Source organism: Lontra canadensis, unplaced genomic scaffold (assembly GCF_010015895.1).
Source record: "Lontra canadensis isolate GAN:19392208 unplaced genomic scaffold, GSC_riverotter_1.0 scaffold28, whole genome shotgun sequence".
In the NCBI taxonomy this organism is placed as follows: domain Eukaryota; kingdom Metazoa; phylum Chordata; class Mammalia; order Carnivora; family Mustelidae; genus Lontra; species Lontra canadensis.
In genome coordinates this window covers 11,673,574-11,697,221 of record NW_022631022.1, presented here as the reverse complement: position 1 = coordinate 11,697,221, position 23,648 = coordinate 11,673,574, and the positions used below count along the sequence as shown (strand labels likewise).

General features: G+C 33.4%; 1 protein-coding gene across 9 annotated transcripts in view; it reads right to left on the bottom strand.

Annotated features, from left to right (window-relative positions):
* Positions 1-368: 368 nt before the first annotated feature.
* The window catches only part of ZNF280D (zinc finger protein 280D), a 129,564-nt gene continuing 106,284 nt past the window's right edge, over positions 369-23,648 (bottom strand). For 6 of the 9 annotated variants that reach the window (XM_032864874.1, XM_032864872.1, XM_032864869.1 and 3 more), the window contains 2 exons: positions 6,889-6,944; positions 369-2,316 (listed from right to left, as the gene is read on the bottom strand). In XM_032864874.1, the coding sequence (XP_032720765.1) occupies positions 1,695-2,316; positions 6,889-6,944 (678 nt within the window). In that variant the 3' untranslated portion in view covers positions 369-1,694. Of the gene's footprint in view, positions 2,317-6,573; positions 6,611-6,888; positions 6,945-17,182; positions 17,346-23,648 lie in introns of those variants that run through there. The other 3 variants (XM_032864876.1, XM_032864879.1, XM_032864877.1) reach the window with 3 other exon arrangements.

Here is a 23,648-nt window from a genome sequence, read left to right as displayed (position 1 = left end):
CCCTATCTTTTCTTAGTAGCAGGAAAGATGAAAATATTTGGCCCTCCAAGAACAACTTTTCAAGAAACTAAGTCAATAATATATTTTGCTTATTTAGCTTCTTTAATTTGCTGAACAGATAGAAAACTATAATAGTAAATTATATTTCTCTTGAAGTAAAAGAATTTTTAAAGTAAATCTATTCTCTGCAAACATTAACAGTATTATCCCCTGCACTTAAGTCCTAATTTAAAATAAATCATGCATCAATTAAAGAATACAGAATGAAATCCTACCGCTAAATTTAACATGAAATTTCCTTGAACAAGTATACAATTTCTAAAGGCGCCAAAGGTAATCCGACTCAAGCAGTTTTCTGAAAAATAAAATTATTCAGGGACAGATTTTTATTGCAAATATTTACTCAAAAACTACTATATACAGCAGAATTTTAATAGCCGTTTAAAACATTTAACATTCAGTGAAACAAAATTTAAGAATTCAAAGCACATTTTAAGAAGTAAAAATGTAGCATTTTAAATAAAATTTTTTTAGTACTTTAAAGCAAACTACTGTTATTCATATTATTTATTTCTATATCTATTATTTTCTAGATGATAAAAAAAAACTGAAAAAACAATTTAGCAGCCATTTTATGGATAAAATAGGATACGGATAAATTAGGCTAAATATCCCAAACCAAGTTTTTACATCACTGCTTTAGGTCCCATTTGAAGTTTCTATTTTACAATTAAAGAAAAAGTCACTTAAACATGGCATGAGCCAGGACATGTTTTCAGTTTACTGTTTTACAATATCTACATTATACCATACTTTGGTTTGGCTTCCAGACCATTTTATGGGTCTATTTCTAAAGATCATTAAAACAATATTAAAAGCATAACAGCTACAGGAGTTTGAACAACGGGTTTCTATTTTATACAACTAGCACATCAAGGATTTCTGCACAGCTTACACATTGACAAAAAGCACAAATATAAATTTATATCTTAATAATTTCACTTTCACTGAAAGTTTAAGGTAAGCTTACAGCCTGGCAGGCTAACACTTGTATGGAGGTACACAGATTCAAATATTCTGTTTACATGCTTCTGACAGTCTGGAATGTTATATTAAATCCAAAATTGATTTTATGTTCATCCAAATTCTCATTAGATCAATTAATTTAGCACTCTAAGCATGCTCCATTTGCCAGCATCATACTTAAAATGAAGCCTTCATTAACAATGCCTATCAGCCATTATTTTTAATCAATTATTCCCCAATAGTATGTGGTTTCCAAATCTCTTCCTTTAAGTTAACTGAAAAGGATACATAGATAATAAGAACTTTTAGCTTAGGACTGTTTTAAGTTTCAAAAGCTTTATTATTATAATTAATATTCCAATAATCAATTCATACTGGCCACAAAGTTCTTCTCACAAACTGTTAAATGAGAATTTTCCATTGCAAACGTAACTTTCACTAAAATCCTGTTATGTGTTAAAGGCTTCCTGGAAATCCATAGAAATCATGCTATTATCAGTGAATTGATTTAAGAATCTGGGTTGAACATACAGGTAAAGTGTATACAAATGACTTCCTTCACATTTTTCTCTTTCTGAACTCCAAAACAGCACCACTGAGCTCACCTGATAGCACTGTTCCAAATGTTCTTACCGTTGGTACACTAAACTTAGAATAACTAATAAATTTCAACTTCTTTCTTTTTCATCTGCCAGGTCTACTGTTGTCTCTGTCGTGCTAGGGCTATTTTCTCCAGGAACACTGTCAGCTTGATCAGACTCTACTTCATCAGTCTTGGCTGAAGGATCACCACTACCTTTCTGAAGAATCTCTGTGGCTTCATACTCAAGTACCTCTGATGGAGTCAAAGGTTCTAAATGAATACTGCCTTGCTCACTAACATCAGAACTAACAGATTCAGGTTCATCTCTTTTTCTCAAAAACTGGTCAATGCTAACATCACCAGATGTTAACCGCAAATCCTTAATATTCTTCGAAGAAAACCTAGCTTCACTGGAGTTGGAATCTTCAATCTGATCACATGAATTTATGGTTCCTGAACTTTGACAAATCTTCAACTCTGTTTTCTGACAAATGTGCTCTATTTGGTTTTCCTTTTCTACTTTATCTGCATCAATATTTGAATCATGACTGAAGATATTCTTTAACCCAGTCTTTTGGTCTCCAAGACAGGTATCATTTTCCTTATTTGAAACTGTTTTGCTTTCTTCACTTTTTGTTGCTAATGAGCCTTCAAATGAATTTGTATCACATCCATTTTTTTCTTCCTCTGAAGCTTTATCTTGTTTACTGAAAAAATAAAGCCATTTATTATGTATTTTTTCAGAACACAATGTATCTGAACACTATCAAAATAAAGACATGCTCTTAAAAAAAAAAAAAAAAGGTCTAGGTACATTTGCCAAAAAGGAAAAGAATAATGCAAGTCCCAAGTCCTTGCCATGTTAGAATTTAGGATTTAGGAGTGGCCATTTTCTTAGGCAAGAGAGTGAGAAACTCCAGAGCCACATGTTAAAAGGAGACGGGGGAATCTATCAAAACTGGTTTTAGTCCTGGTAATCATTACTTTTATCTATTCACACCATTGCTTGTCTTTAGTTGAAATTTAAGCATTTTTATTAGTTTATATGAGTACTTTAAATAAGAAGTGAATATATTTGAGAAAAAAAACATTTTTTTTAGAAGATTTTATTTATTTATTTGACAGACAGAGATCACAACCAGGCAGAGAGGCAGGCAGAGAGAGAGGAAGAAGCAGGCTCCCCGTTGTGCAGAGAGCCTGATGTAGGGCTCGATCCCAGGACCCCAGGATCATGATGTGAGCCGAAGGCAGAGGCTTCAACCCACTGAGCCACACAGGCGCCCCATGAGAAAAAAACATTTTTTGAGTGATTTATATATCATCTTAAAATGTCTTTCCCTATGCAAGATCAAATCTGTATTCATAAAAAATTTCTCTAATTTTTAAGTTTTACTTAAAAAATATAAACACATGCCTGAAAAAATATATCTAAATATACAATATGCATACATAAATACGTGTATACATAAATATTTTTGTGTATATGAGTGTGTCTGTGTGTTCCCTACTGTCCCAGCATGTTAACAGAAAGTATATAGTGCATCATAAAACATTAGAAACAGAAGACTTTAAAGAGAATCTTCAGCTCCTTATCTAGATGTTACAATACATATTTTACCCAAAATAAATTTAATGATTACAGATATCTTATTTCTTCTATTAATCCACCTGGAATTTGTACTTTTTCTGAGTGAATGGACAAAATATCAAAGCAACATTATCAAATGGTCATTTATTACTTACTAACTTACATTTATATAAGTTAAATAAATCTGCTATTTATTTTGTTTTGATCTGTCTTTGGACTGTTCTTGGGCGAATACCACCTAGTCTTACCAATTACAGATTAACAATATATTTTATTATTTAATACAGCAAATCATCTACTATCCACTACTTTTTTCCCTAAGTTTAACAGTGTAAACATGTAAAAGACATTTGTACAAGAATGCTCATAAAAACAATGTTTAAATAGCAAATACAGAGGGGTGCCTGAGTGGCTCAGTTGACTGAGTGTCTGCCTTGGGCTCAGGTCATGATCCCGAGGTCCTGGGATCATGCCCCAGGTCTGGCTCCCTGCTCAGCCAGGAATCTGTCTCTCCCTCTGCCTGCCACTCTCCCTGGCTTGCGACAGTTCTCTTGCTTGCTCTCTCAATGAACAAAATCTTAAAAAAAAAAAAAAAAAAAAGTGAATACAGAAAAAAACAAATATCTAACAAGAGAGCAATGATTTAATAAATTATGGTAGTAAATAGAAAAATATGAAACTTCCTTTAAACACCACTGGTTTCCAAACCAAATCCCATTAGGATTTTTTAACTAAATATTCATTACTAAACCTATAAATTAATTTGGGAAAATGGCCTATCATGCATTAGTTAATAATTAGTTATTTTCTGTCACAGTAAGTTTTCATTTTTCTTCATTTAGATCCTGTACATTTCTCATTTTTGTTATTGTGAATTAACTCCTTTGTCCATTATATTTTGTAATCACATGTTATTGGCATACTGCAACATTCAGATTTTTATACCAACCTACCTTAATTAATACTCTCATTAACTTTATTCTTAGCTGATTTTCTTGGATCTTATATTATAGGTCAATTATACCATCTACAAACAATTACAATATTTTCCTCATTTAAATTTATATAATTATTATTTTTATTCAGATCTTACTGGACTAGCTACAATTTACAGAAAATATTAAATTATAGAGAAGTGATTAGTCTGCTTTTCCTAACGCCTTCACTGAATTTTTGTTAATCACTGTCCTGTCCCCAAATTCTAGGTGAAGAAAGGACTAGATCATTTTTCTAGTAAAGTCTAAGAGACAACTTCATAAGGCCTTATTCCATAATTTTCTTTTCAGGGGCAATAGATTAATCAATCTCATTCAGTTAATAAGCACCCTACCCCTGACGATGTATAGCTATATATAAGATACACCACATAAAGGCAGACATGCGGAGATTAATTTAAAAAACAAAGTAAAATTATCTTTATTGGAATTAAGTTCTAATTAGAATGTTAGATACTCTTTTGCTAAGAAAGCTTTTTAAAAAAATATTCATTTTTTTATTATATGTTATGTTAGTCACCATATGGTACATCATTAGTTTTTGATGTAGTGCTCCATGATTCATTGTTTCTGTATAACACCTAGTGCTCCATGCAATCCGTGCCCTCCTTAATACCCATCACCAGGCTCACCCATCCCCTTCTGTCCCTTCTAAAACCCTCAGTTTCTTTCTCAGAGTCCAAAGTCTCTCATAGTTCATCTCCCACTCTGATTTTTCCCCCTTCATTTTTCCCTTCCTTTTCCTACTGTCCTCCATGCTATTCCTTGTTCCACAAATAAGTGAAACCATATAATTGATTTTCTCTGTTTGACTTATTTCACTTAGCATAATCTCCTCCAGTCCCATCCATGTTGATGCAAAAGTTGGGTATTCATCCTTTCTGATGGCTGAATAATATTCCATTGTGTATATGGACCACATCTTCTTTATCCATAAGATACCTTGGAATAAACCTAAACAAAGAGGTAAAGGATCTACACTCTAGGAACTACAAAACACTCAGGAGAGAAACTGAAGAAGACACAAAAAGATGGAAAAACATTCCATGCTCATGGATCGGAAGAATAGGCATTGTTAAAATGTCTATCCTATCCAGAGCAATCTATACTTTCAACGTCATTCCAATCAAAATACCAATGGCATTTTTCAAAATGCTGGAACAAACAATTCTAAAATTTTTATGGAACCAGAAAAGACCCTGAATCACCAAGGAAATGTTGAAAAAGAAAAACAAAACTGGGGGCATCATGCTGCCGGATTACAAGCTATATCACAAAGCTGTGATCAACAAGACAGCATGGTACAAAAACAGACACACAGACCAACGGAACAGAATAGACAGCCCAGAGAGGAACCCTCAACTCTATGGTCAACTAATCTTTGACAAAGCAGGAAAAAATATCCAATGGGGAAAAAGTCTCTTCAATAAATGGGGTTGGGAAAATTGGACAGTTATATACAGAAGAATGAAATTGGACCATTCTCTTACATGTACACAAAGATAAAATGGATGAATGACCTCAATGTGAGACAGGAATCCATCAAAATCCTAGAGGAGAACTTAGGCAGTAACCTCTTTGACATTAGCCACAGCAACTTCATTTAAGACACGTCTCCAAAGGCAAGGGAAACAAAAGTGAAAATAAACTTTTGGGACTTCATCAAGATCAAAAGCTTCTGCACAGCAAAGGAAACAGTCAAGAAAACAAAGAGGCAACCTACAGAATGGGAGAAGATATTTGCAAACGACACTACAAAGGGCTGATATCCAAGATCTATTAAACTTCTCAAACTCAACACCCAAAAAACAAATAATCAAGTCAAAAAATGGGCAGAAGACATCTCTCCAAAGAAGACAAACAAATGGCTAACAGACATATGAAAAAATGTTCATCATCATTACCCATCAAGGAAATTCAAATCAAAACCACACTGAGATACCACCTTAACCCAGTTAGAATGGCAAAAATGGACAAGGCTAAGAAAGCTTCTAAAATAAGATAAAAACAGAGAGGGAGACAAACCATAAGAGACTCTTAACTACAGGGAAAAAACTGAGGGTTGATGGAGGGAGGTAGAAATAGGTGAGGCATTAAGGAGAGCCCTTGTTATGAATAGCACTGGATGACATATGCTAGTGATGAATTTCTAAATTCTACCCCTGAAACTTTAACTATGTTACTTGTTAACTAATCTGAATTTAAATAAAATATTGAAAAGAAGAAAAAATGTCTTGTGGTCTTTAGTGTTGATCAGAGCATTAAATTTTTTAAAGCCAATCCCTGAAGTTTGAAACTTTTCTGTTAAGGTCCCACCACAGAAGTAGCTTTATGAAGCTTCTGAAAATACTTTAGCAAAAAAAGATTTTAAGATTACCTCTTTGCAAAAATTGTCCTCATTTTGTAACTTGTAGGATCCTGTAATTGTTTTCATTTAATAGGGGCAATTAAAATCTGTTAACATTTTATTTACTAGTAAAAAGATTAACTAGTTAAAAATTTTACAACTATAAGATATTTAAAGGATGTTTAAAATATTTCAAAATTAAGGATCTACAGTATGTTTATGTTGTATTAAAATTTCAAAAATTTTTAAATTAAACTAAAATAACAAAATGTCAACTAAAATAATACAGCTCAAATATCAGCTTTTTATGTAGTTTAATTTCAAGACATTCAGTTTTCCTTATATTTACCTTTCAGAATTTGATGTTTCTGTTCCTCCTTCAGCCATATTAGGTCTTGCAATTTCCTGAAATGATTAAGAATATGTTTCTTTTATATTCATGGTTAAACTTAAATTAAACTACTCTAAGTATCCTAAACTTTCTGGATTAAGGGAATTTAAGTGTGCACCTAATATAGGAAAGAAATAGAAAAAACATTTATTAATCTAAAGTATGTACTATATAATAATTCTCAAAATTAAAAACAGAATTTTTAAAACTCTTAAAAAAGTCAATAAGAATTTCAGTATACTAGAAGTCTCTGAATCAAGGTCATGAAACAGTTATCCAGTTATGACACCGGCCTTTCATAGTAAAACTTCAGTGAGCCAGAGGCCAGCTTAACCGTTCATAACAATTACCAATCATTAAGCACATATGATGCATGAGTTAGTATGTTAAGAGCTTTACTATCTCATTTAATCTTCATATTAGACATTCTCAATTCCATTTCTATAGTAGGAAATACAACTATGTAGGTTAAGTAGAAAACCCCAGGCAATAACCAAAATAAATGGTGAAGATCCAAATCTAGGTCTAGCTCTTAACTAGTACAGTGATTGACTAAGGACTGTGAAATTGATAATGGCGTATCAACTCCATACATTTTTTTTTTTTACTCTTCTAAAACCCTGGTAAAATGAGGCAAAGACATAAAACATTTTCATTCATAAAGACCATGAAAACACTAAAGTATACTAACTGACAATGAGATGTCAACAAATTTTTAGATGGAATGTGGCTGAGAAGTTGACTTTGCAACATGGAGGAAGTTACAACTAAATATCTGAGCAGGGGAGTGCAATGAGAAGAAAATTTGCCCAGAGAACTGAAGCAATCTGAACCAGTACATAAAAAAATGAAACACAAGGACTGCTGAGAAATCCAATGCTCTTTCCCTCATTCACACAACAGACACCTATTCTTTCCTCTACCACAGAAGCTAAAAGTTAACTTTCTGAACTAGAGATAATTTAGACTTGTGAACACCAGGAACAGCAAAGGGAAGCCATGAGGCACTGGGAGAAAACAGAAAAATATAGTCAAAGTCCATAAACTGAATAAAGGTCCCCACAATTCTTTCTCTGCCTGGCTCCCAGAATGCCAGCAACTAGAAGAATCACTCTTCACCACCAACAGCTGGAATCTAGAACACTCTTCTTTGGAGAAAATTATCAGTCTCAAGGAAGACAAGGTTTCCCATAATGACTTTGGAAGTATCTTCCTCACCAAAGAGTCAGCTCAGCATCTGATTTTCTTATGGTGAAGTCTAAACAATTCCCACACAGACTGTGCAGATTGTATAAAGCACTAATTCAGGAGGATTAACTAACCATCACATTATAATCCATGGCAGCAGTTCTCCAAGTGTATCTCACAGATACCTTGGGCCTCCAAGACACTTTTAGGAGGCGGTAAAATTAAAACTCTTGGTACAAAACCAGTAGTGGGTAAATATGCTGGCATGCTGGCATCTTACCATGAATCAAGGCAGTGGCATCAAACCAAACTATACTAGTAATCACTGTATTCTTCACTAGCAAACACCAGCAGTAAAATTCACTTTATTAAATATCAATCTTTAAGTTCATGTCTTTTGAATTTTCTGTGTGATAAAAAAGGAAGTATGCATAAAGCCCTGCAATTGTCTATGACTGAGTTGCAAGCTGAACTTTGGCACAATTATTTCACAGAACATTGTTTTTATTTTAAAGGTTGAATGTCAAACTATGAATATTTAGACTTACTTTTTTAGGAAATATTTTCTTGAAAATTGACAAAGCAAGCCTATCACATCAAAGAAAACAACCGACAGTGCTTTTTGTCAGTAATAAAATTCAAACACATGGTAAATTTTAGGAAAACTTGTATTCACCATTGATTAGATTTATGCTAATATCAATGACTTGGTATGATACATAAAAGATGTCAACACTTGCAAGATCTATGTAACTCAGCGAACCAGTATTTTCCAAATGACTGATGATGTTATAAAATCATGCATGAATAAAAGATCCATACAGACCAACAGATTTGAATGTATCAAAGCTTAAAAAGTTCAGTGATATGGAATGAGATTCTACATTGCAAAAAACCTTTAAGAAATCTTCAACTTGTCTATTTTTGATGTAGTATCCAAAAACAAAAAAATCACAATTATTTGAAAAGATTGTTGAAGTACCATGTAAGGCTGGATATTCTTCATATATTTTGACCACAATAACAACATATCACAACAGACTGAACGCAGAAACATGTGAATCCAGTTTTCTTCTACTTAACTAGACATCACAAAGATACGCAAAAGTACAAAACGGTATCAGTGTTCTAAGTTTCTTGTTTTTTGGAATATAGTTATTTCTCAGAAAAATATGTTATTTATGTAACTATTTGGTAGGTTTGTTAGTTTGATTTTTAAGTTACAATTTTTTTTAGATATCACATTTTTAATTTCTAATATGGTAAATCTAATACTTTTTGAGAGTATATATATATAGTACCCTTTGGAGTTCTGCAGTGCACAACCTCTATGACTATATAAGAAAGCCCTGTCCCCATTCAGCAAGTATTCAAAGAACTCGGTCATGATTTACTCTCTAGTATATGGGCAGCCAAGGATCACCATACCATTGAAGACATCCTTTATTTATTTAGACAACCTTTTTTAAAGGTTTTATTTATTTGAGAGTGAGAAAGAGAGAGAATGTGAGCTGAAGCGAGAGGGAGAGAGAATCTGGAGCAGATTCTGAGTGCAGAGCCTGATGCGGGGCTTGATCTTATGACCATAAGATCATGACCAGAGCTAAAACTAAGAGTCAGATGCTTAACTGACTGAGCCACTCTAGCACCCCTGAAGACATCCTTTAACATCAGAAATATCAAAATGATAGGAATAAAGAAAGGAACTAGGAGACATCAGAGACATTGCTGGGGACAAAAAGAAAAAATATATAATAAACATTTAATACCCCCAAAGAAGCATAAGATGTTATTATATCCATTAAACAATTACAAAGATTATGAAGAGAAAAATGGAAGAATAAAAATATTAAAGAGCTCTTCAAAATTAAATATATGACAATTAAAATAAGAAATTAAGTTTAGAAATTTTTTTTAAAGATTGAATGAAAAAGACAAAAAGTAGGAAGGCAAGAAAAATGATACCATACAACTAGAGTAGTTAATGCAGGAAATACAGTGCCACATCAATAGGAGAGGAGAAAGAGAGAGAAAATGAACAAAGAAAAGTAAAAATTTGCCAAAGAAATAATACAAGAAAACTTGCCCCAAACATATATACCCAAATTACAAAGGCTTATTAAATGTCTATCATAATGAATGGAAAAAGGATGACTGGTGAACATATCATCATGAAATTTCAAGAGACAAAGACAGAGATAATCACTAAGGTTGATACCAGAGACAGAGATAATCACTAAGGTTGCCAGAAGAAAAAAATAACCAAAATGCAAAGAAACTGGAACAAGAATGATATCAGACTTATTAAATACTTTCAAAACTGCACAGGAAAAATTATTTCTATGTACTTCAGCCAAACTATCTTTAAGTAAATATAGTTTAAAATACACAATGAGTCAGAAAAGATGCACCCCTTCTGAGGGAGTTGTTAGAGAACATGTTTCATTAAAATAGGAAATAAACCAAGCAAAAGAGAACTCCTAGTTTAGAAAATAGGATATCCAACACAAGATAGTAGCAGAGGAAAATCCTGATACAACAAACTATGCAACAGGCTTAGAGAACAACTAGTTTAAACTGAAGGAGATATGAGAGGAGAGATTCAGACTTTCTAACAATTTTTTGTGTGTGTGAACATTTGGAAAAAATATTTCCAAACATTAGACAAATCGCAACATTTTTTAAAAAACAGCATTAAGTGTTATAAAAACTAAACAAATGAGTCAGTTTAACTCCATAAAAATAAAATAAGATATAGTAAAGGAAAAGAAATCATAAGATCTCAGAAACTTTGATGTAACTATGCTGAAATCAGTGCTATGTCAAGCCATACTGGAACTTGAGGTAAAAGGAAAAACACATACCCTTATATACACATTTTTCTTTCTTTTTTATTGTGGCAAAATACACATAAAATTTACCATCAAAACCACTTTTAAGCATACAGTTCAGTGGTATTAAATACATTCACATTATTGTGTGACCATCAATATCATCCATCCCAATTTTTTCATCTTGTAAAACTTAAACAACCCCACATTCTTCTCTTCCCCTCAGCCCCTGACAACCACTACTATCTCCATTATGTTTTTGACTAATCTAAGTACCTCGTATAAGGGGAATCATATGGTATGGATTTTTGGTAACTGATTTAACTCATTTAGCATAATGTATTCAAGGCTTATCCATGTTGTGGCATACTGCAGAATTTCCTTTCTTTTCAACGCTGAATAATATTCCATTGTTTGTGTATACTACATTTTGCCTATTCTTTCATCTATAGATGGTTACTTGATTTACTTCCATGTCTCAGCTATTGTGAATAATGCTGCTATGAAAATGGGCATACAAACATCTCCTTTAGTCTCTGCTTTCAATTCTTTTCAGTATACTCAGAAGTGGAATTGCTGGATCATATGTATTTTTTTCTTTTGAGGAATTGCTGTACTGTTTTCCACAGTGGCTGTATCATTTTACATTCCCATCAACAGCACACAAGGGTTCTGATTTTTCTACATCCTCATCAACACTTGTTTTTTTTTGTTTTTGTTTTTTTAAATAGTAGCATCCTAACAGGTATGAGGTGATATTTTTTTTAATGATTTTTTTTTAAATAAACACATAATGTATCATTAACCCCAAGGGTACAGGTCTCTGAATAACCAGATTTACACACTTCACAGTGAGGTGATATTTTATAGTAGTTTTTATTTGCGTTTCTCTAATAAGTAGTGCTATTGCATATCTTTTCATTTTAGTGGCTATTTATATATCTTCTATGGAGAAGAGTCTGTTCAAGTCCCTAACCCACTTTATTAATTGGATTGTTTTTTGTCATTTGAGTTTTAGGAATTCTCTAAATATTCTGGATATTAACTCATCAGACATATGATTAACAAATATTTTCTTCCTTTTGTGGGTTACCTTTTTATTTCGTGGATAGTGTGTCTGATGTACAAAATTTAAAAATTTTCATGAATCTAATTAGTCTTTTATTTCCTTACTTGTGCCTTTGGTGTGGTAACCAAGAAATCATCGACAAATCCAATGTCATGAAACTTCTGTTTTCTCCTAAAAATGTTACTGTTTTCAGTCTTACATTAAGGTTCTTGATCCAGTTTGAGTTAATGTTTGTATATAGTGTTAGTAAGGTTCCAACTTCATTCTTTTGCACGTGGATATCCAGTTTTCCCAGCACTGTTTATTGAAAAGACTGTCCTTTCTCTACTGGTCTTAGCCTCCTTTTCAAAAATAATTTCAGCCTATTTCTGTGGCCTTATTTCCAGGCTCTTTATTCTATCCCACTGGTCTATGTGTCTGTCTTTATGCCAATACCATACTGTTTTGATTTCTGTAGCTTTGCAGTAAGTTCTGAAATCAGTGTGAGTCTTCCAGTTTTGCTCTTTTCAAAACATTTTTTTAGCTCTTTGAGGATCTTTGAGATTCTACATAAATTTTAGGATGCAATTTTCTATCTCTATAAAAATTTTTAAAAATGCCTTTAGGATTTTTGTACAGATTGCAATAAATCTGTAGATTACTTTTGGTGATATGGACATTTTAATAATATTGTCTTCTAATCTGAATATAAGCTGTGTTTCCATTTATGTTTTCTTTAATTTCTTTCAGTAAGGTTTTATAGTCTTATTTTACAAGTCTTTCATCAATTCCCATTTCATTTTTTTTGATGCTACAATGAATGGAATTATTTTTGTAATCTTTTCAGACTATTCCTTGTGTTTAGAAATGCAACTGATTTTTGTGTGTTGACTTTGTATCCTACTACTTTGCTGAATTCATTTATTAGTTCTAACAGGGGTCTTCTTTGTGGACGCTTCTGGATTTTTACATAAACAGGATAATTTTACTTTTTTCCAATTTGATTGCCTTTTGTTTTTCTTGACTAACTGCTGTTTCTGGGCAGAGTTAAATCTAGCTCTAAATGTCCACTAAATCTAGTTGGTTTATTAAGTTCTCTAGTTCCTTACTTACGTCTGATTGTTCTATACATTATTTTAAGTGGGGTACTGAAGACTCCAACTGTTATTGTAGAACATCAGTTCTTCAATTCTGTCAGTTGTAACTTCATGTATTTTGGTGATCTGTCATTTATAATTGTTGAATCTTCTTGCTGTATTGAACCGTTTAATATATAATGTTCTTTATTTCTTGTAACCTTTTTTCATTTAGCCTATTTTGTCTGATACTAGTAAAGACACCCAAGTTCTCTTTTGATTATTATTTGCATGGAATATCTTATCACTTCACTTGAACTTGTGTCTTTATTTTGTTTTTTTTAAATATTTTTACTTATTTGTCAGAGAAAGAGAGAGAGAGCATGCACACAAGCATGGCAAGCAGCAGGCAGAGGGAGAAGCAGGCTCCCTGCTGAGCAAGGATCCCAATGCAGGACTCGATCCCAGGACCTTGGGATCATTACCTGAGCTGAAGGCAGAAGCGTAACCAACTGAGCTACCCTGGCATCCCTAACTTGTGTCTTTATCTCAAGTGAGTCACCTATAGATTATATGCAGTTGGATGCTGTGTTTTTATCCATTTTGCCAACATCTGTCTTACAATTGGAGAGTTTAATTCATTTACATTTACATTAATTACTGATAAGGAGGGATATATATCTGTCATTGTGTTATTTTTAATATGCTTTATATAACTTTTTTGGCACTCATTTCCTCTACTACTGACTGTATTTGTTTAGTTGATTGTGATGAAATGTTTAAATTCTTTTTTCATTTCCTTTGTGTAAAGTTATTTTTTGTGTGTGGTTACCATGGGAATAACATTTAATATTCTAAGGTTGTCACCCTCTACTTTGATTTTATACCAGCTTAAATTCAATAACATATAAAAACTCTGCTCCTTTATAGCTCCATCCCCACCCCTTTTGGTTGTTCTCACAAAATTACATCTTTATAAACTGTGTACCCAGATATACACTAATAATTATTTTAAGTGCATTAGTTTCCTAAATTATGTAGAAAACAAGATTTGGAGTTAGAAATCAAAGTTATAGTAATGTTAGCTTTTATACTAATATCTTTTCTTTTTATGCATTTATCTCTTAATTCATGTAGAAAACAAAAAATAGTTAAAAAGCATTGTTAAAATAGTACTAGCTTTTATAATTTCCCATGTACTTACCTTTATTGAGATATTTATTTCTCCTCATATCTTTGAGTTACCATGTACTGTCCTTTCATTTCATCATACAGAACTCCCTTGAGCTTTTTTTGCAGGGCAGATCTAGTGTTCACAAACTCTCTTAGGTTTTATATCAGAATATCTCACTTTTGAAGGATAGTTTTTTTATTTTTTAAAGATTTTATTTGTCAGAGAGAGAGAGTAAGCACAAGCAGGGGAAGTGGCAGGCAGAGAGAGAAGCAGACTCCCTGCTGAGCAGGGAGCCCCATGTGGGACTGGAGGACTCGATCCCAGGACCCCAGGATCATGACCTCAGTCAAAGGCAGATATTTAACCAATGGAGCCACTCAGGCGTCCCTTGAAGGATAGTTTTAACACATATAAAATTATTGAGCTTTTTTTCCTTTTAGTACTTTGAATATATTGGTCCACAGCCTTTTGATCTCTAAAGTTTTTGATGAGAAATCTGTTGATAATCTCATTGAGGACCCCCTGATGTGATGATCTGCTTCTCTCTGCTGCTTTTAAGATTCTTTGTTCTTTGAGAGTTTGATTACAATGTGTCTGAGTGGGTGTCTTTGATCATCTTACTTGCAATTCACTGTGCTTCTTGATGTTTACATTCATGTGTTTCATCAAATTTGGGAAGTTTCCAGTCATTATTTATGTCTTTGTCTCTGTCAAATATTCTCTGGAACTCCCTTAATATGTACGGTGGTCTGCTTAATGGTAGGCTCAGCTGCCTCAGGCTCTGTTCACTTTTCCTCAATCTATTTCTTCTCTGTTCCTCAGACTCAATGCTTTCCATTGTCCTGTCTTCAAAGTTTGCTGATTCTTTCTTCTATCTGCTCAAATCTTCCTTTGAGTCCCCCTAATGAATTTTTCATTTTCAGTTAATGTACTTTTCAGGATGTCTTTTTTGTTTCTTTTCAGGTTTTCTCTCCCTTTAATATTTTCATTTCATTAACATACTGTTTTCTTGACTTCCCTCACAAAACCTTTTGTTCATTGGGCATCTTTATAATATTGTTTTAAAGTCTTTGTCTAGTATATCTGCCATTAGGTCTTTTTCAGGACCAGTTTCTATTTAGAGTTTTTTCCTTTGAATGGGTCACACTTGCCTGTTTCTTTCTATGTCCTGTGATTTTGTTGAACACTGGACATTTGAAACTAATAATGTTGTAACTTTGGAAATCAGATTATCCCCCTTCCCAGTGTCTGCTGTTTCTGTTTCTTTTGATTGTTGTAGGCTATCTCTGTTCCTGGGGTCAACATGAGATGTAAACCTCAGGTCTTCTCATGTCTAGTTTGAGCTTTTCTCTGGGCAAGTACAACCACATTCTAATTTAACCTATATATGTGATTGCTTTTGAATGTCCTAATCTTTAATGTAAGGCTCCTAAAAGGGGAAAAGCACAAAATTAAGTGGAATAAAAGGGCACTGTATCTTTTAAATCTCCTGAAAGTCACTTCAGTTATAAAGGAAGGGGCTTGCAGCAATGAGGAGAGGTGTAACCTCAATGTGCCCTCTTCTGTGGAATGCTGTGGGGAGAAGCATCTATTAGTGACAATAGCACAGATACTCAATATTTGGAGGCTAGTATCCTTTTTGGGCACTGTGGTCCCTTAAGCTGTGTGCAAGCTGCTCCAGGAACATGTGCACAGCTGCCTGCTATGTGGCTGAGGGTCAGGAATGGGTAGCTGCTACTGTCCTGAATGCTTACACTGACTGATATTAATTACAACATACTGCCCAAGTCTTCCCAGGAAGTTGTAGGCATTCAACAGACTCTAGACTTCCAAAATATAGGAATATTCCATTTTCCTTAAGCACATCACAGATACTGCATTTTATTTTGCAAGTTGAAGATTTATGGAAACCATGGTGCCATCCAAGCCTGGATGACAGCCTATCTGTTTACTACATAGTTTACCAAATGTTTTGAGCCCACTGTTGAGACCTACTGCTCAGGAAAAAAAAAAAAAAAAAAAAAAAAAAGATTCCTTTCGAAATATTCTGCTCATTGGTAATGTACCTGATAACCCAAGAGTTCTGATGGAGATGTACAGTAAGATCAATGACGTTTTCATGCCTGTTAACACAACTTCCATCCTATAGCACTAGACCAAGGAGTAATATTGACTTTCAAGTCTTACTATTTTAAAAATACATTTCATAAGATTATGGCTGCTCTTCTGATGGATCTGTGCAAAGTCAACTGAAAACCTTCTGGAAAGGATTCACCATCCTAGATGCCATTAAGAACATCCATGATTCATGGGAAGAGTTCAAAATATCAACATGAATGGGAGTTTGGAAGAAGTTGATTCCAACCCCTATGAATGACTGAGGGGTTCAAGACTTTAGTGGAAGAAGAACTGCAGGTGTGGTGGAAATAGCAAGAGAACTAGAATTTGAAGTAGAGCCCGATGATGTGACTGAATTGCTGCTATCTCATGACAAAACTAATGGCTGAGGAGTTGCTTCTTACGGATGAAAAAAAAGTGATTTCTTTGGATGAAATCTACACTACTCTTGGTGAAGATGCTATAAAGACTGCTGAAATGACAACAAAAGATTCAGAATATTACATCAACTTCATTGATAAAGCAGTGACAGAGTTTAATAGGATGGACTCCAATTTTGAAAAAAGTTCTACTGATCAGCCAGTAGCCATCAACATGGAGGCAAGACCCTTTACCAGCAAAAATATTATTACTTGATAAAAGTTCTGATGATGGTTCGCATTTTTTGGCAACAGAGTAATTTTAATAAAGGTAACGTACATTGTTGTTTTAGATGCAATGTTATTACATACTTAATAGACTATAGTACAGCATAAACATAACTTTTATATGCACTGGGAAATAAAAAAATTCATTTGACTTGCTTTATTGTAATATTTTCTTTGTTACAGTGGTCTGGAGCCAAAGCTGCAATACCTGTGACGTATGCCTGTAGTTACGTCAGACAGATTCTGCCAGTACAACTGTTGCCTCCGTGGGAAGATAGATTCCTGGTGCTTTCTACTCTGTCATTTTCCCAGAATCCCACAATGCTTTTTTTCCTCAAAGCATCAGTTGAAAAAGTGAAAAGTAGGTGTACTGAACTCACAAAAGTAATTTAAGTTTAAACATTTCTACGAAAACCAGAATTTATTGTTTCATTTTACTGGCTTTACAGGAAGCAAGCATATCAATATCTTCAAACGTAGTTCTTTTCCCATCTGGTTTTCAAATAAGCAAATTGTCATGTTTATCAATTTCTCTCAACCGAGTGATGAGTTTAAATAATTTAAAACTAACTTCAGCTTACTGAAATATCTTTTACAGGATGCTACTTTGGCTGGTATTATTTTAATATTTTGATTAACACTTTGCTAATCAGTTTTAGAGGACCAAAATACATTTCTTAATATTACAATTTGTTGATATTGTGATAACCTATTCTACATGAAATTTCTATAGAACTTAACTTGTTCTTAACTCTAAGAACAGAGTCAGTGGCTGCTTTTTGTAAATCAATATCATTTATAGAAAATAACTTTTTTCTGGCTTAAAAATTCAAAATCTGCAGACACTTCATTTAATTTTTCATATATATATTTCAAATATGAGTTAGCCCATTTATAATCTTAATGTGGATTCAATAAGTACTTTCCCTATAATTATCAATATTCTCATTCACTGATTCATGCATTTCTAATTTATTTTGTCTAATTTAAAAATTCATGTGAATATTTATATCTCCTGCTCAAGTTTTATATTCACTGAACACATTTTAAAAATTACTTTCTTTAATTTGTTAAAAGCAAAGGGACAGGACTTTTATTAAGCATACAGCTTTACTTATGGTCATTTTTCTGATTGTAGAGTTTTATTAACTTTTGCTACTTTGTTCAAAATATCATTCTATACAGATAGTTTGTGGAAAAATTTAATATATTTGTATGAAGATGCTTTTGAGTTCAACATAATGTTGACATTTGATATTAAATATTTTCATATTTAATAAACATTTTAGTTTGGATGCAAAGTGTCTCAAGTGCATTTGATCTTAATGCCTATATCTGTATGTGATTTTCATTTGTTTTTAGAATAGACAAGAATATTCCATCTGCTTGTTGAATTACCCCACTCCCAAAATATGTATCTTTTCTAAAATAGTAAAAAAGATAATCATATTTGAATTGACAGATGAGGCATTTTTTTATATTAAATTATGATTATGAGTTGAGCAAGGTACAAATATGGCATAATTATTTTTTGGGAGAAAAAATTTTATCATTTTATCTTTTCCTCACAATTCAGAGAGAAGTTTTTAACTTTGAATTTCATAGTAATTCTAAGAGTGTCAATGTTAAAGACTTCAAAACTTTCCGTATCTGGAAAATTGTGTTTTTCCAACCTAACTTGTTACAGTGCCCTATAATTCTGATAAATTTTTGCATGTGTTTTTCATCTTCTGAACAATACATCACTTGACTTTGTAGATGCCGTACTTTAAAAAAAAAATTTGGTATACATTTTCAGTATATTTTTAATTAATACACACAGACATAATAAACATTAACAATCAAATAGGTGTACATAAACGTTTGTATAAAAAATATAAAACATCAAACATTACAAAAAACAGAAAATTATGTAACAGGAGAATTAGATAAATGTTAAGACAGAGGAATTTATCCCAAGTCAAAGAACAAGATAAAGCCACGGCCAAAGATTTAAGTGAAACAATATAAGTAACATGCTTGATGGAGAATTTAAAGCAACAATCATTAGGATACTCACTGGGCTTGAGAAAAGAATAGAAGACATCAGGGTGACCCTTACCACACTGATAAGAGTTAAAAAAGAATCAATCAGAGATGAAGAATATAATAAATGAGATTGGAAACAGGGTTGATGCAAAGAACAGCAGGTTAGGAGAAGCAGTGGAATGAATTAGTGACAAAGAAGACAAAATAATGGAAAATGATGAAGATGAACAAAAAAGAGAAAGAAGAATTATGGGACATGAGCACAGACTCAGGGAACTCAATGACTCTATCAAACATAATAGTATTAGTATTACAGGAGTCCCAAAAGAAGGAGAGAGAGAAAAGAGGGCACAAAATTTATTTGAGGAAATAATAGCTGAAAACTTCCCAAATTTGGAAAAGTAAACACATCCACATTCAGGAAGCACAGAGAATTCCCATCAAAATAAAAAAAAGCAGGCTAACACCAAGACATACTGTAATCAAATCTGCAAATATGGTGATAAAGAAAAATAAATCTTAAAAGCAGCAAGACAAAAGTCCTTAACTTACAAAAGGAAGACCCACAAGGCTAGCTGAAGATTTCTCAACAGAAACTTGGCAAGACAGAAGGAAGTGACATGATACACTCAAAGTGCTGAATGCAAAAAATCTGCAGCCAGGAATACTCTATCCAGCAAGGCTATCATTCAAAATAGAAACAGAAATAAAGAGAGTCCAAGACAAACAAAAACTACAGGAGATCGTGACCACTAATCCAGCCCCATAAGACATACTAATGGCGACTCTTTGAGTGGAAGGGAAAGACCAAAAATGACAAAGGCAAAAAATGATCAGAGAAAATCTCCAGAAATAATGACAAAACAAGTAATGAATCCCACTTACAACTGCACCAAATATAGTAACATATCTAGGGATAAACCTAACCAAAGAGGTAAAACATCTGTACTCTGAAAACTATAAAACACCAATGAAAGAACCTGATGATGACACAAAGAAATGGAAAGACATGCCACTTATGGATTAGAACAAATGTTTTTAAAATGTCTATACTACCCAAAGCAATCTACACATTAATGCAATCCCTACCAAAATACTGAGAGCATTTTTCAGAGAGCTAGAACAAACAATCCTAAAATTTGCATGGAACCATGAAAGACCCCGAACAGCCAAAGCTATCTTTTAAAAAAGAAGCAAAGCTGGAGGCATCATAATTCTGGACTTCAAGTTATATTACAAGCTGTAGTTATCAAAACAGTATGGTACCGGTACAAAAACAGACATAAAGATCAATGGAAATATGAAAAAAGCCATGAAAAATAATGAAATCTTGCCATTTACAACAATATGGATGGAGCTAGAGAGTATTATGCTAAGCAATACTTTCTTGTCCAAGAAAGACAAACACCATATGATTTCACTCATATGTAGAATTTAGTCAACAAAAGAAATGACCAAAGGTGGGGGAACAAGAGGGAATCAAACCAAGAAATAGATTCTTAATGAGAAAGAACAAAGTGATGGTTATCAGAGTGGAAGTGGGTGGAGGGATGGGTAAATTAGGTGATGGGGATTAGGGAGTGTACTTGCTGTGATGAGCCCTGGATGTTATATGGACATCTTGAATCACTATCTTATACACCTGAAACTAATAATGCACTGTATGTTAACTGGAATTTAAATTAAAAGTTAAAAAGAAAAAAAGAAAGAAAGAAAGGCATCTGTACCTGACTCCTTTCTGTTATCCCTACCTGTGTTATAAGGAAATTCCACTAACCCTGAAACTGGAGGGGAAGATCCATGGTATATATTTAGTTAGGGAACAGCAGCAACAGATTGTTGCAGTATATAGAATACACAAGCAGCAGAAAAGAAGCTATGTTAGAAGCCACTAAATCATATGGATTCCAACAGTATATGAAAGGAATTAATTTTAAGAGAAAATGTAAAACTATAGAAACGAAAAAAAGTGATACCAGGAAAATCTTACCTGGGCATGCTAACAATTCCAGTACACTGCATCTGATCAAAATCTTGGAAGACTAACTCAAGCTATCCATCCTATCAGAGGTGTACCTAAAATAAGTACCTACATCTATTCAAAGAACTATCCACATCACATATATTCTTGAAAGAAACACCTGGACCAAGATTGGTCTACGTGCCTTCCATTCAATAAGGCATTCCTTTAATTACTTATGGCTTGCTAAATTTTTAGTGTAAAGTTTTTTTTCTTTTAACAAAAAATAAGCTTAAGAAATTTGGTTTTTGTATGAAAGGCAGCTTCATTTGACACAGATGAAACAGGACAATCAAAGAAAAGTAAGAGTTTGATGATTTATTCTAATCAAATATGAATATATCAGGAAAGAATCAATAGATGATATGATGAAATTATGGATTCATAGATTTTCTTAATGTTTAAGCCTTTACATATTTGGAAAGAAGAGAAGCAAACCCTATTGCCCCTAGGGCACAGGAACTGACTGACTAGGGGATAGAAGGAAAAAATCCTACTCTCAAGACCCAAAACACAGAACCAGCTTAAGAGTGAGGCTACACCAGTTCCCACTCACTCCCCACCACCCACTCCCCACCACCCACCTCCAGGCTAACAAACACCAAATAACAAGGAACAACAGTACTGATGGAAGAAAGGCAAGGGTATATTTATAGAGAAAGACACCCTTTAAGCCTCAGTCTCACAGGAAGAGCTAAAGCTGAGTATGAAACGAGAATCCTGAGGGAAAAATCCTCCAGTAACATAACTCCCACCCTCAGCACAAAGAAATACTACAGGAATTGAACCTGGTAGTATACCAAGGGTAACTATAGCAACAAGAAAGCCAAAACTCAGATCAACTCACTAGGTGAAATCAAATCCCATAGTAATGACCTAACGTAAGAAATGGTATGTCCACTTTTCAGATACAAATACTATTTATCTCAGTCTTCCATATAATTTCTTGCTTTCAACCAAACATTGTATAACAAAAACGCAAGGGGGGAAATGAACTGTCAGGAGACAAAGCAATCAGCAGAATCAGACTCAGATATGACTCCACTACTGGAAGTATCAGACAGAAAATTTTAAATTACTATTATTAATATGTTAAATGTTTTGGTGAAAAAAGGAGGACAACATGCATGACCAGAATGGTAATTTTAGCAGAGGGTCAGAAACTGTAAGAATCAATGGAAATGCTAGGGGAAAAAAACAACCACAATGACAGGGATGAAAAATGCCTCTGATGGGCTCATCAGCAGATGTGACACAAATGAAAAAATGAATCAGTGAAACTGAAGATAGGTCAACAGACAGAAATTACCCAACATAAAACACAAAAAAAGTACATGGAGGATACGGTGGATACTAAAACAAGGCATCTAAGAATAGGGGTTAACATCAAATGGTATAGTATTTAGGAAATTGGAATCCCAGAAGTAGAAGATATGGGACAGCTCGAAGAACACCAATCAGGATAAGCACCCCAAATAAATAAATAGATAAACATATAGGTAAACATATGAACAAACCAGACTTAGACACATCTTGCTCAAACTGATGAGAACTATAGATAAAATCTTGAGGGGAACCAAAAAATTCAACACATTATATACATATAGGAAACAAAGATCAAAATTACAGTAAGACATTTTGTCAGAAAATATGCAAACCAAGAGAAAACAAAATGACTTCTTTAAACCGCTGAAGGAAAATAAAACTGTCAACCCAAAATTCCATATTCACCAAAAAATATCTTTCAAAAATGAAAAATATATTTTTAAATGAAAAAGGCATAGAAGAATTAATTATCAGTAGATCTGCAACATAAGATATATCAAAGGAAGTTGTTAAGGCAAAAGGAATGTGGAATTAGAAATGGGAGAGCTAACAAGGAAATAAAGAGCACTGGACATGGTAAAGAGAAAGTTGAATATAAAATTATTTTTTCAAGTTTTTAACTGCTCTAAAAAATAACTATCTAAAGCAAAAACAGTAACACTGTATTCTGTCTTTATAACCTATGTAAAAATAAAACATATGACAACCACAGGAAAAAAGAACCCACAAACTATTAACATCAGGAATGAATGAGAGAATTATCACTGCAGACCTTAAGACATTAAAAGATTAATGGAATAGTACAAACAAGTCTATATAGATAAATTCAATATTAAAAACCACAAACTACCAAAATCCATTCAAAAATAATCACATAACTGGGGCACCTGGGTGGCTCAGTCAGTTAAGTGTCTTCCTTTGGCAGAGGTCATGATCCCAGGGTCCTGGAATGAGGCATGCATCAAGTCCTGGGTCGGGCTCTCTGCTCAGCAGGGAATCTGCTTCCCCAGGCCTTCTACCCTCCTTCTCCCCCTGCTCATGCTCTTATTCTCTCTCAAATAAATAAATAAAACCTTAAAAAAAAAGAATAATCATATAACCAAAAAATCCCGTATCTATTAAACTTATTTGTAGTTAAAAACCTTTCAAACAAAAGAAAACTTTTTATGGTATAGAAGAAAGCTGCTTGGAAGAAAGTGGCTAAGTTCTGCTAGGTTTCACTTATTCACTGTTCAGTATGGAAATGCTGTTCAAAAGATAAA